The 12,263-nt window shown below is 49.1% G+C and overlaps 1 protein-coding gene and 1 long non-coding RNA gene across 2 annotated transcripts in view; both read right to left on the bottom strand.

Moving 5' to 3' along the window:
* Positions 1-5,849, bottom strand: part of B4GALT5 (beta-1,4-galactosyltransferase 5) — a 45,804-nt gene extending 39,955 nt beyond the window's left edge. The window contains exon 1 of the mRNA XM_064674236.1: positions 5,819-5,849. Coding sequence (XP_064530306.1) covers positions 5,819-5,834 — 16 coding nt within the window. The 5' untranslated portion in view covers positions 5,835-5,849. The remainder of the gene's footprint in view (positions 1-5,818) is intronic.
* A 4,580-nt stretch (positions 5,850-10,429) lies between these two features.
* Positions 10,430-12,138, bottom strand: LOC135423718 (uncharacterized). Its single transcript, XR_010434914.1, has 2 exons — positions 11,764-12,138; positions 10,430-10,589 (listed from the first exon to the last, which is right to left on the bottom strand). It is a non-coding gene; the product is annotated as an uncharacterized LOC135423718 (long non-coding RNA).
* Positions 12,139-12,263: the final 125 nt, after the last annotated feature.

Genomic DNA, 12,263 nt, shown 5'->3' with positions numbered 1-12,263 from the left:
TCTCTTAAAATCGTAGCAAGGTCAGGCTCTCTTTTGGGGTTTCTGGCTCAGAAGCCTCACAGAGAACATGGCACAGATTCCTGCTCATCTTGGTCAGATGAGGGAGGGGAGGCTTGCCTTGCTCTCCACAGCCAACAGGAGCTTGGGCATTTGTTTTCCAGGTCCCCATATGACACATGTTCCCATGAAGACCACAGGATGGAAAGCTCTCCCTGCTGTCCCCCCTTGCCGTAGCGCTGCCGATTCCTGCAGCAGTCCCTGGGCAGCGCCCTCCTGGCTCAACGTTTGCTGTGATGAGCTGTAATGCAGCCTGGAAAGAGCCGCTGGTCACGGCCATGCACAGCTCCGTGGGAGCTGGGTACCGGGCAGGACCGTCCTAAGGGCGTTTTGCTCCCGTTAGAGCAGTGATGTGGTGCTGACACGAGCCGGGTGACACCAACACACGCCGTGTTTGGCTGCACGTCAGTGACGGCGCCAGGTGAGAGAGGCGCCCATCTCAGCCACGAATCGCTTTCCCCTCCCCTAACCTGCAGTCTGACAGAGCACTCGAATACCTGCTTAAAAGTCCCCGACCTCAGCAGGGGTTAGGCATGTGCTGAATCAAGGCTTAGGAAGCAGCTCAGCCCATGAGAGTGATCTGCTGGAACCAGCACCACCGCCCTTCCAGATTCCCTCTCCTCTAGGCTTAATTACTGTCTGCTTTTGGCACTGGCACCATTTGTGCCGTGTGCTTTCACTTTCCCCTGAAGGAACATTTGCACCTTTACTATATTTATTTTATTCTGAGGAAATCCTGATGATTTCCTTTCATGCTTGATTTTGATCCTGTTTGCAGTGGGACTCCTGCTGTCGCTCTATAAATATCTGACTGTCAAATCTTTGCAGAAGCAAGTGAACTGAGAGTAGAGAAGGTGAAGTCAAGCTAAAGAGACCTTTACTAGCTCTAAAAACAGCTGCTGCTCTTGCTGCTGCAGCTGATTTATTCCTCATCTGGAGAACAACAGTTCAGAGCCCAGAATCGTTGCCTCCAATGATTTATTTGGCTGTGCTGAAGTTTGGCGACGTGCTGTATAATGTTTTTTGCATGGAAGTGTCACTCTGAAGGAGGTTTAATTGCTTTAAACGTGGATGGTGATGAGAACACCTTGGAAAAGCTATTTGCATACATTTTCTCGAATGCCAAATGTGTAGCTTCCTCCATGCTCAGGCAGCCTGAGATTGCTTCCCTGCATTATTCAGATTCGTTGGGTGCTTCTGCAAAATTAACAACCAGAAATTCCCCAGCATGAAGGGAAAAGGGAAACTCAGGGTTTGAGTGTGTAACAGCCAAACCAGCAGGACTCTTAATCTGGGGCTGCAAACTATACACACAGACTGCCCCTGGTCCCCAGCACTCAGGGCTCGATGCCGACACTGCCTGCAGGAGTCTAGAGTGGAGCAAGGGAAAGCGCTCAGCACTGCCTGCTCCTAGACATTGGCTTGACTTTACAGAGAGTAAATGAGTGATTGCAACAATACAAGGCCAGTGACAAAGACCTGAGCTGCCACCAAGGGCAGGGCACACACCTGCACCTTGCAGCACCTGCACCACCGCTCACAGCCTGTCTTCACAGCACTGATTCCAGAAAATGCTCACCATAATCATCCCTCCGGTGACCTTCACGCAAGGAAATGCCAGGAGGTGCCACACACAAATCCCTTGTCCTTCTTTCTCCACAGAATTCAAGGGCAAAGTGTCTCTCGAGTGTCCTCGGAGGTTACACAGCATCAGTCACAACAATCTGGTCTAAAGAGATCTTTACTCCGCCACATATCTCACTCTGCAGGGCAGTTCATTTTTGTAATTACTTAATGCTTTGAAGCATCAGCTGTTGACATAAGCAGGACCCTGCCTATAGGAGTGAAATAGGTATTGATTTAATGCCCTCACTGCAAGGGATCATAAGGCATCTGGAAGTGACTTATTTTGCAACCACAGCCATCCCTGAAGATGAGCTTGCTGCCTGCCTGCATTTCCCCAGATACTTGCTCCTTTTCAGCCTAGATGTTGTACCTGGAGAGAAGAGATATTTACACCAGCCAGGGATGTGCAGGCTGGCTGGCAGCACTGTACAGCAGCCCCAGCTGTGCTGCCACACAGCAAAAATCAGGAAGAACAGTGTTTTTTGGTCCATCACACAGTCCATGTGCTGCAAGACCAACACCTTCTGGAAGCATCAGGTTCATTGTGGAGGTGCTGTGCAGTTGTGTGTGTGCATGTGATAGGTCAGCACCTTTCGGGCATGATGGATTTGCTGAGCATGTACAAACCATCTGCCCAGGAAAGCCACAAAGAAGGGCACCAGCCCCAGCCCCATGAACTGGATGGCAGCGGATCTGTTTGCCCCCAGGGAAAGACAGCAGTCCTGTCAGGGTGGGCCCTGAGAGAGGCAGAGCATTTCCCGAGGGACACCATGTCCCTGGTGGGACAGGGTTTTTTGTGCCATCAGAACAGGAGCAGGGACTGCAATCCACAATCAGGCCGACCCTGCTCTGGTATTTTCTCTGGGAACCTCAGGATCTCTGCCCAAGCCCACGCCAGGGTCTGCAGATGACAGGGTGGAGTAACCCTGGGATGTGGGGCAGGGCAGGAAAAGGAGAGCGTCACCAGCTAGTACAGGAATGGTGGAAGCTGTGGCAAAGCAGAATATGATTCTCTAAACTGGAATTTAACCAAGACACCAGGGCTCCTATTTGCATGTTATCAACCATCTGAGCGACCACATGACACGACTGCAGCCAGAAATGTTCCAACTGAAAGTCAGGCTGAATTTTGTAAGAGCAAAAGTGGAAGTGATAGTTTCTTCATGTCTTGCTGTCACCCAATAAAGTAGTGTAATTCCGTGGAATTTAAGTGTCAGCCACACACCCCACCTCCCTGAAATACAAGCTATGGGGGGTCATTACAGGGTTTTACAGATGATACTGCGTGGTCTGTGATACAGAGGTGGCTGGCTGTGATGACCTAATGGGTCTGCTGGCCCCGACTGCTGTGTCCCCAAATGATCACCACCTCAAGAGGTGCTCCCTGCACTACCAGCATGACAGCTGGTTTCAGCCAGGTTTGCAGAGTTTCTCTTCTTATGCAACATCCATTAGTTATTCACAACGACTGCAGCTAGCAGGCGAGTTTGCTAAGAACGGTGCCTAGTTACAACAACAAACCAGGCTTGGCTTTGCCACTGGCATACTTTTCTCAGATAAACCAAGAAAAAATTTTTACACTGTGCAGTTCATTGTACACAACCTGGAATTTAAGCTGTTTAGTTTGTAAGGGTATTTTAAACTAAACAAGCAGCTTTTTGTTAATGTTTTCCCTGGCGCTGCAGATTTCTGGGTTTAGAATAGCACAGATCACTTTGAGCCACCACCGCTTTGCTGGGATGGAGGGATGTGATGTTATACATCCCAGTCAGAACTCTGAGACCATGCAACTCTTTTTCGGGCAATGACCCTGAAATAATTGGAGTACCAGCTGAAGGCCTGACCCTCGGGCTTTTCCCTGGCTTTCAGAGCCTAGGGAGCTGCTGGTTACAGCTTCATCTCACCCCACAGCTGGGGACAGACACAGGCAGCAGTGCTACAGCAATGGGCAAGGCACCCACTTCAATCCCTGTGCCACGGCTGGATGGATGTGGCAGAGAGGAGCAGCTGGATCTATCAGAAGAGTTATTGTAGGGGTGAAAGGAGGCTGGCAGAGCTGATCTCTTCTTGGGAAGAGAGGAGGATCCCAGCAGAATGGTCTTGCCAAGAAAGAAGTAATCCCCTTGCCCTTGGGTCTTGCTCTTTTCTCACCAGGCTCTCCTCCAGCTGCCGGACTGGGTCTGGCTGGGGTGGAGCGGAGTTTCTGCAGCAGCGCTGGTCGGGTGCTATGATTTGCATTTCTGACTAAACCAACATTGATAACAACCCAGTGCTTTACCCACTGCTGAGCAGGGCTGGCACAGCATCAAGACCTTTTCTTTTTCCCACTCTGCCCCTGCAGCAAGGAGGCTGGGGAGGTGAGAGGCTGGGGGGGACACACAGCTGACCTCCAATGACCAGAGAGATATTCCACACCACAGGACATCATGCTCAGCAATAAAAGCTCGGGGACAGGATAAGGAAATGGAGATATTCAAGGTTATGGTGTTTGTCTTCCCAAGTATCCCTTATGTGCTTTCCCAGAAACAGCTGAATGCCTGCCTGCTGATGGGAAGTGGTGACTGAATTCCTTATTTTGCTTTGCTTGCTTGTGCAGCTTTGCTTCACTCACTAAACTGCCTTCATCCCAGCCCACTAGTTTTTTCACGATTTTGCCCTTCTGATTCTCTCCCCCATCTGACTGGAGGGCAGTGAGCACCTGAGTGAGTGCTTAACAGCCCATCACAGCTAGACAGAGTTCCTCCCATTAGTTCTTTCTGTTTCGTTTGTAATATATCCCCTCTTTCCTATGAGATAGTTACCACTCCTGCCAGCGTTACATCTTTGTTGTTGTTGCTTTTTCACTTTGCCTCTCTCAAATCTATACTTCTCCCCTTATCTCTGCTTCAAGCTGCAGGAACCACGGTCTCTATTCCAGGCCAGACAGGCCACAGGGCCATGTCAGGGATGTCCCTCTGTGTCCTATGGGGCCTGCATGTTGTGTGTCAAAAGTGATTTGTGGAGTAGGTGTGAACAGGAGCTGTTCACAAAGCTTTATCAACAAAGCATTTTCTGTCCTGATGAGGGATTGCAGAGATAACAGAAGCAGCAGAACATTCTTTTAGGGAGACACTTCAGAGAATGCCCATAAAAACCACCAGCAGCAGCCTCTGACAGGAAGGAGAAGTGACAGTGTGTGGTGTACCAGGCAGAGCAGGAGGCAGCACATTCAGGTGATTATTTTTCTCTCTGCTCTCACTTTGCTGGATACCTACATCACTTCGGCTGTGAAATTTACTCTCTCAGCAGAGGCACCATGGACAGGGTAACAGAGCCTTCCAAAAGCTCTAGGTCCTACTGCTTGAATTCTCAGCAATCTGCTAAACAGCAGTGGGCAGAGATCTCTGGCTGGCTGCAGCAGGGCTGCTGAGCAGAGCTGGGACATCTGCGTGCACACTGGCGTTAAATCACACTTTGGGGTGCTCACCCCATGTGCTTCCCTGTGTCCCAGCTACCTTTGCCAGGCCATCCCATTACTGGCAAAGGGCAGAGAAGACTGGCATCTTTCTTGGAAGGGCCCTGTAAGGGCTCCTGCAAGGGCTGGCAGCTCTGGAGGCAGCTCAAGAGCAGACTGCTCACGTGAGCATGAGGCGACAAGTCCTGGGAGTGCCCAGCAGCTCCAGGCTACTGCCGTGAGCGAGAAATGCAGTTGTTTGTTCAGTTGTTCTCTTTTCCCACTGCCATTTGTTTGTAGACATGTCACAGCAGATGCACCTCACAACAGATACTTGGACTCATTTGGGGCTGGCACCAGTAAATGTAATCCAGCTAACCAAACACTGTTTATCAGAGTTGTCACAAAGATTTGTTAATTCCCTCTGACAAAAGGACTTTCGGGATAGTCTGTAATAAGGAAGGAGGAAGAACTTTAGATTTATATACCAACAAGAATGTAATCCAGAGAATACCTAAACCCTGCCCTCAAGAAACAGGTATTCAGCACTTAAACTGGGGGATGGGGGAGGCTTGAACCAGCAATGCTGGTTGGAAATGAAGGCTGGAACATCCCTTTAAAGAATAAAGTAGATTGACTTGCGGAAGACATTCAGGAAGAAATGGGAAAGGGAGGCACTTAGTCATCACAGCCTTCTCTCACCTAATTTCCTGAGCATGCAGAAGCACTCAGAGGCCACTGAGAAGAAGACTCAGGGCCTGCAGGACCCACTGGCCTGGTGCAATGTGGCTGCGTCCCTGGGGCTGGCAGAAGACATGGCTGTGAAGCTGCACCACGGAGCTCCAGCCCATCTGGCTGGTTGCCTGCAACGGGCAGAAAGGGCAGATAAGTAAGTGGTGTTAGTGAGAGTCGTCTGCGCTGGTAAACAACCCAAGATCTCTTTACTGGGACACCAGGGTGAAAAAGTGGGAGCAGATTTCCCCAGTCTTTGCGGGTCTCAAGATAAAGTGTTGGTCAGAGAGCAGGTGGAGGGGACCACGTGAGATGCTTCCCAACTCACCCGTTGACTTGCTGTCTGTTTCGGGGCCGTTTCTCCAGCCTCTCTCTTCCTCAGTTTAGGCATTTGTAAAATAGCAACTGCCTCCTGCCGAAGCCTGTCACTAAACATAGCCCATTTGTGCTGGGAGAGTCACGTTGTGAGACAGAAGGCCCATCACACACTGCTGTGAGAGGGGACTCGATGAGTCACGGCACAGCACCAGCTCTGAAATTCATGAAATGCCTGAATTCGCAGTCAAAAAAATTCACTGTTTAAAACCAAAAACAAGAGGTGACAATTCCTCTATGTCCTGTCTCTGGGGTAGCACCTCCTGGCCCCACCTGTCAGTGTCTGAACTATGCATCCAGCAGAGCCTGTCTGCTGGGAAGCCAGTGAGCTCTGTGGATAGGGACAGCCCCATGTGTCTGCCTACCTGGCAGAGCAGCTGCTGGTGCGTGGCAGGGCACAAGCCAGCACGAACAAGCATCCCGTGCCAAAAATGAGGACATGGGGTTGGGTTCAGGAGAACTGCATTTCCCTGAAAAGCAAACAGGGGCAGAGAAGTTGGCTGTCACTTCTCAACAAAGTCCTCCTCACCCCATCCCCACGTCCAAGGTAAGGGAGGAGCTCAGTCCCACCACTCACTAGCAGTGCCAGCAGGTGACATGACAGTGCCCTTGGGAACACTCCCTCCCAGTGCCCTTTGGGTCCCTGTTTCCAAGGGCTGATCCCATTTGCATGGCAGGTGAGCCACAACCTTTGGTGCCTGGCTACAGTGGCACATCCTGCTGGGCACACAATGTGATTTCCACTGTCACTGCTTCCTCCTGGATAAACTCCAGATTGAGCATGTCAAAACCAGACTAAACACGCAATGAAAAGCAAACAAACCAAGCATCCAATAGTTTCAAACAGAAGATACCAAAGCAACAGGAGAGACATTATCTGCTGAGAATTAGTGCCTGGAATTTGCCTGCCCATGTACTTGTTTATATTTATACATGCAAGTGTGTGTATATATATATGTACCCAGGCATATGCCTACTGCACGTAGCTAGAGAACAAGAGAATAAAATGCTATATATACTAAGGCACATTAAGAAGATAGAAAAACAAATCTATATAGTGAAGGGTTTAAAAAGAGTTTTCAGCATTTCATCAGTCAGCCTAAGAGAATCCTTCCCATCTGCCCCCAAGCAATAAAGCAAGCAAATTACACGCTGATGCTTTCCCTGCCTTCTTAGTGGCAGCTGAACCTTCGCCTCTGTAATACAGAAATGTCCTGAGTTTGATAACAAAGGTCATTCATCCTTCCTGTGACATTGCCATCAGTTCTCTCTGTCTCAGTCTCATACTGAGAGAAGGGAGTGGGAGAAGATGATCCTTTTGCACAGAAGTCGTTCTCAGGCCGATGCAGCACTCACATCCCAGCCTGCCAAGATCTTCAAACGCTGTGATGGGACCAGTCCTGAGGGATGATGAAGTCCCCAGAAGGCAGGTCTTTTGTAAGCAATAACTGTCCTATTGGCACTTTGGTGCTGCAGCCATAGGCATTTCCTTCTCACATGCAGGTCACAGATACTGCCATTTTAAGGCCAGTGCTGATTTTGGTGTTCTTAATAGTGCTGATTTTGTCTTTGAAACCCCTTACTTATGGCCTGTACCAGATTCCATGCCAGAATCAGAGTCTAGCTTCAGGTGAGTTTAGAGCTGAAACCTTCTCCACACCCCAGGAAATATTTTATTTTACTATAAACCCAAGCTATAAAGGTGATTGATGTATTTAAACACTTGTAGGATGGTTCTACAGTAAATCTAGGTGAAGCACTTCCAGCTTCCAGCCTCCTCCCACTGTCCACTGCGCCCTGCTGCAGGAGGCAGTTCAGTGTTTCAGACAGAATTGACTCAAGGGTGACTTCAACCTGCCTGAGATCACTGTGTTTGTAGATAATCTAAAAGGCAAACCCAAATGTCTCCAAGGCCAAAGACTGTCACAACAGCTAAACCAACTCCCTAGAGAAAATCTGGCATGCTCTTGCTCTTTAGAGCTGACAGCCTCCACTCCTAAGCGAGAACCAAGTCCTGGGCTGTAAATTAGCACCTTCCCCTACATTTCCAGCACAAGGTTACATCTGGTCACTTACTCATCTGTGCCTGCCCTCAGTGTTCTACATAGCTATCTATTTAGGCCGCTCTGTATAATTTAAGAATTAAAACTAAACACTATGTTACCTACAGCCACATCATCTTAGATGAGCTTAAACAACTGTGAAATTCCTGGGATCTATTAAAAGCAACATTCAGTGCATGCATTAATCAACAGATGCTCAGTAGCCGTGCATCAGAAAACCACAAGTGAGAAGCAGCCTGAACAGCCTCCTGCCAAAATGATTACTTTCTGTTGTGACCAAGTCCTTGAAAAACCCTCTGCACTGCGATGCCAGAGCGATTCTTGGCTCAGTGGTTACCTCAGTGGCAGTAAGATGGACTTGCCCCTTCTCACTGGCACCAACAGGTCAAACAAGCAGTGGTATTTCCTGCTGATGAGTCAGAGATGAGACATGAAAATCACCATCTCTTTGCACAGAACGTTTGAGACATTATAATTTGATATCACCTGTGGTTACTTCCCCCCCAGTGCGCTGCTCCGAGGGACAGCACTACAACTCAGTGGGAAGGACACACTGCACAGCAGCTGACCAGCTGCACCCCCTGGTTCCTGTGGCTTCCAGTTCTCACACACTCACTTGACTCAGCAGCCCTTGGTGCCTCTGATGCCCCCACTTTCAACAGGGCTCCCTGGGACCCTGGTCCTCCTTCTATCTTTTCCCTTTTCCTTTTCTTTTTTTTCCCTTCGGATCCTGGCTTTTTTTTTGTGAGGTTTGATCCTAGGATTGTGTTTCTCTACGTTCCCAGGCCTCAACTTTCCTGGCTCAAGTCTCCTTCCTTCCACATCCCTTCCTGAACCCTTCCCATGGCTCCCAAAATCCATCTGTGGTTCCCCTTTGGCCAGGGCCAGCAGGCACAGAGAGGAGAAGGTCGCTCACATCCTGAAGAGTTACATCTGCAGTCATCCCTTTTCCGTCCCTCATGATTAAAAGCACATGACAGCTACAAGGCCAGTAAAACAAAAGTGTGGAGTTTCCTGATCATGCCAGTTGAAAGATTTAAGGAACAAAAACAACTCGAAAAATGAGGTCGAGGCCAAGGCCAAAACCAAAAAACCCCGAAACAAAACAAAAGCAAAGAGAAGGCAAACCAGTACAATTTTTGGCCTTCATTCTTACACCAGATGACCTGCTCCTCATGCCAAGCACAACTCGAGTGAATAGGAAAGAGAGTTTTAAGATTTTCCACGTTCTGCACCAGCCTGGTACAGGACTGAACATTGCTCTGGTGACAAAGGCAGGAGCCCATTGCCACAGGCGAAGTTCACAGGGGATTCCAGCCATGCCCTTTCCCCTGACCGACTCTGCTGCAATGGCTTTTCCACCATTGCCTGAGCAGATTTTAAGAAATCAAGAATAGATGTAGCTACTCCTTTTAACTCAGAGTAGCTATAAGGTGTGGAGGAGAGGGGCTACAGGGAGGAAGAGCCGGCTCCTGCAAGAGCTGTGCAGCAAAAGAGGCACCAGCTGTGAAGTGCAACAAGGGGGCTTCCAGCTGCTCAACAGGGGAAAAGTTCTTTATCCTAAGAATGGTGCAGCATGAGGACAGGTCTCCCAGAGCAGCTCCATCCATGGAGTGGGGACACTCCATCCTCAGAGATTTTCAAAATTTCTCTGGACAAGACCTCCTCTGACTTTCAAGCTGGCCCTGCTGGGAGCAGAGGTTGGATTGGAGCTCTCCGGAGGTGCCTTTCAATGATTTTTTTTTTCCTGATTCCTGTGAGGGCAGGATAAGGGCCAGTCAAGGACTGAGCTGCACAGCTGGGGAGCTTTTTCCTGTCCTGTGACCCAGAGCACGAGCCATACTGCACAGAGCCGAGAGGCCCCCCCATCCTTCTCTGCCACATTCCCACCCACTCTCCCTCGATCCCATTCAATATAACTTATTGCTTTTTCGTGGGGCTTCCCAGAAAAGCAAGGAAAACTGCCAAAAGTTATTATGAGCTAAAAACATGCAAATTTGCAGAAGTATGATTTCTTTTAAGAGATGTTCGCAATGGAAGCACTGATGATTCACCTTTTAGTGACCAACTACTTCCGGACATCCTTGGCAAACTCTGAATTTTAATTTTCACAGAAAAAAGGAAGCGAGTATTCGCAAGGAAATTTCCTGTGTTTCATCAGCTTAAGTTCTGGATCAAGCTTTATTATTTACAGATGAAGTGTTGTTCATAATCTCCACTCCATTATATCGTGAAAACTGAGATCAAAAAGCAGAAGTGCCCGAGTTTCTGATGTGGTGGAGGCTTGCAGTCCCTCAGTTTCCCTGTGGAGAAAGATGTGCACATCACTCTGGAAATCAGCATGCACCACCTTTCAAAGTCCAGCCTCACTTTTCACTGGCACCTGTGAACTCTAAGTGCCCCCCATGAGCTGAAACCATGCATTCTGTCCCAAACACTACTGGGATGGAGAAAACGAGTTAAAGCAGCTGGGGATTAGCAAACTGCAGATTGTTGGAAATTAGCTAGTGTGGAAAAAACCTCTTGGTCATAACTGTAGTAAGACTATCTAAGTAGGTCACAACAAAACCACATCAGATGATGAGAGCAAAGGAGGTGTAGGTTCAGCCTGTTGACAGGAAACCAGGCGCTCTCCAGCTCTGCCCTGTCTGTGACACAAAGAGAAAAAAACAGCTGCTGCTCAAATCACTGCTTTTTAAAAGTCAGGCATGTTCTCACTTATTCGAGTGGCTTTCACTTTAAGTAAATGGATCACGAGTGTCAGCGTCTGCTGCAAGTCTAAAATTTCATTTTCATTAAGTTCATTGCTGATATTCTAGAGGGCCTTTAAAACAACCTGAGGTATTCAAATCAATATGTCTGTTTGTACAACCCCCCTTTTATTTTCTGAGCTAGTCAAACGAGAAATAAACAGAAATGCATGTGATGCTGTTATACGCTGTGTTTCCGTAGTCCCTGTCATCCCAGCTCCTCAAACTGGCACAGACTGTATGTATGTATGCCCATGACTGGCTTCCTAAACTGGAAGGTGCTAATTAGCCTCATTTCCCAGGTAAAAACTGGTGCATGGGAGAGCTTAGAGACCCCAAAGCACCACAGCAGCCTGTGCCAGGAGGGCGTTTGAACTTAGACCAGATAAAGCCAGTCTAAGCTTTATTTTAATTCACTGATCAAAATAGCTAATTAATTACTCCCTGATATTTTCATTCAAAAGCATTTTTATGAAAGTTTTGATGCTTTCTGATTCAGCTCAATGGTACGGGGGCTCATTTGACACTTTCTCCCTGCTGTAAGGCCAGGCTCCCAGTGGGGCTGAGTGGTGAGAGCTGTGCATGGACCAGCTGTGCCCTCACCCAGGTCTGCCCAGCCAGCGGGAGAGGGTGAGGGGACAGATCTAACAGGTCTAATTTAAAAAATCAGGACCCATTTCCTGCTTTTAGGCACCACAGAGTGTGTTGGTGTGATGCTTCAGCACACCTTTGCAGACATTACACCCGTTTCCAGAGCACCCTCCGAAACGAGCCCATGCCACCACGACCTCAGCCTGTCCTTAAACACACTGGGGTGACTGGTGAGCTTGGGAGGTGGCACTGAGGGACAAAAGATGCTGCTGGGCGGTGGTGGCTGAAAGCAGGAGCCAGCAGACAACAGCAGCAGAAGGACAAGGTGCAGGGCCATGGTGAATGAGGGACAAGGTGCACTGGGGGGTGGCAGTTCTGGGGGACACGGTGACTGGTGGCAATGGCTGAGGGACAAGGAGCAATGGCAGCCCTGAGAGATGAGGAGCACTGGCAGCAGGGGCAGCAAGGGCAGCAATGGCAGCCCTGAGGGACAAGGAACAATGGCAGCCGTGGCAGCTCTGAGGGATAAGGAGCACTGGCAGCAATGGTGGCCCTGAGGGACAAGGAGCAATGGCAGCCCTGGCAGCTCTGAGGGATAAGGAGCACTGGCAGCAGTGGCAGCACTGGCAGCCCTGG

Source organism: Pseudopipra pipra, chromosome 17 (genome assembly GCF_036250125.1).
Source record: "Pseudopipra pipra isolate bDixPip1 chromosome 17, bDixPip1.hap1, whole genome shotgun sequence".
Classification (NCBI taxonomy): domain Eukaryota; kingdom Metazoa; phylum Chordata; class Aves; order Passeriformes; family Pipridae; genus Pseudopipra; species Pseudopipra pipra.
The sequence above is the reverse complement of the archived record's forward strand: the minus strand, read 5'-3'. Positions and strand labels throughout refer to the sequence as shown.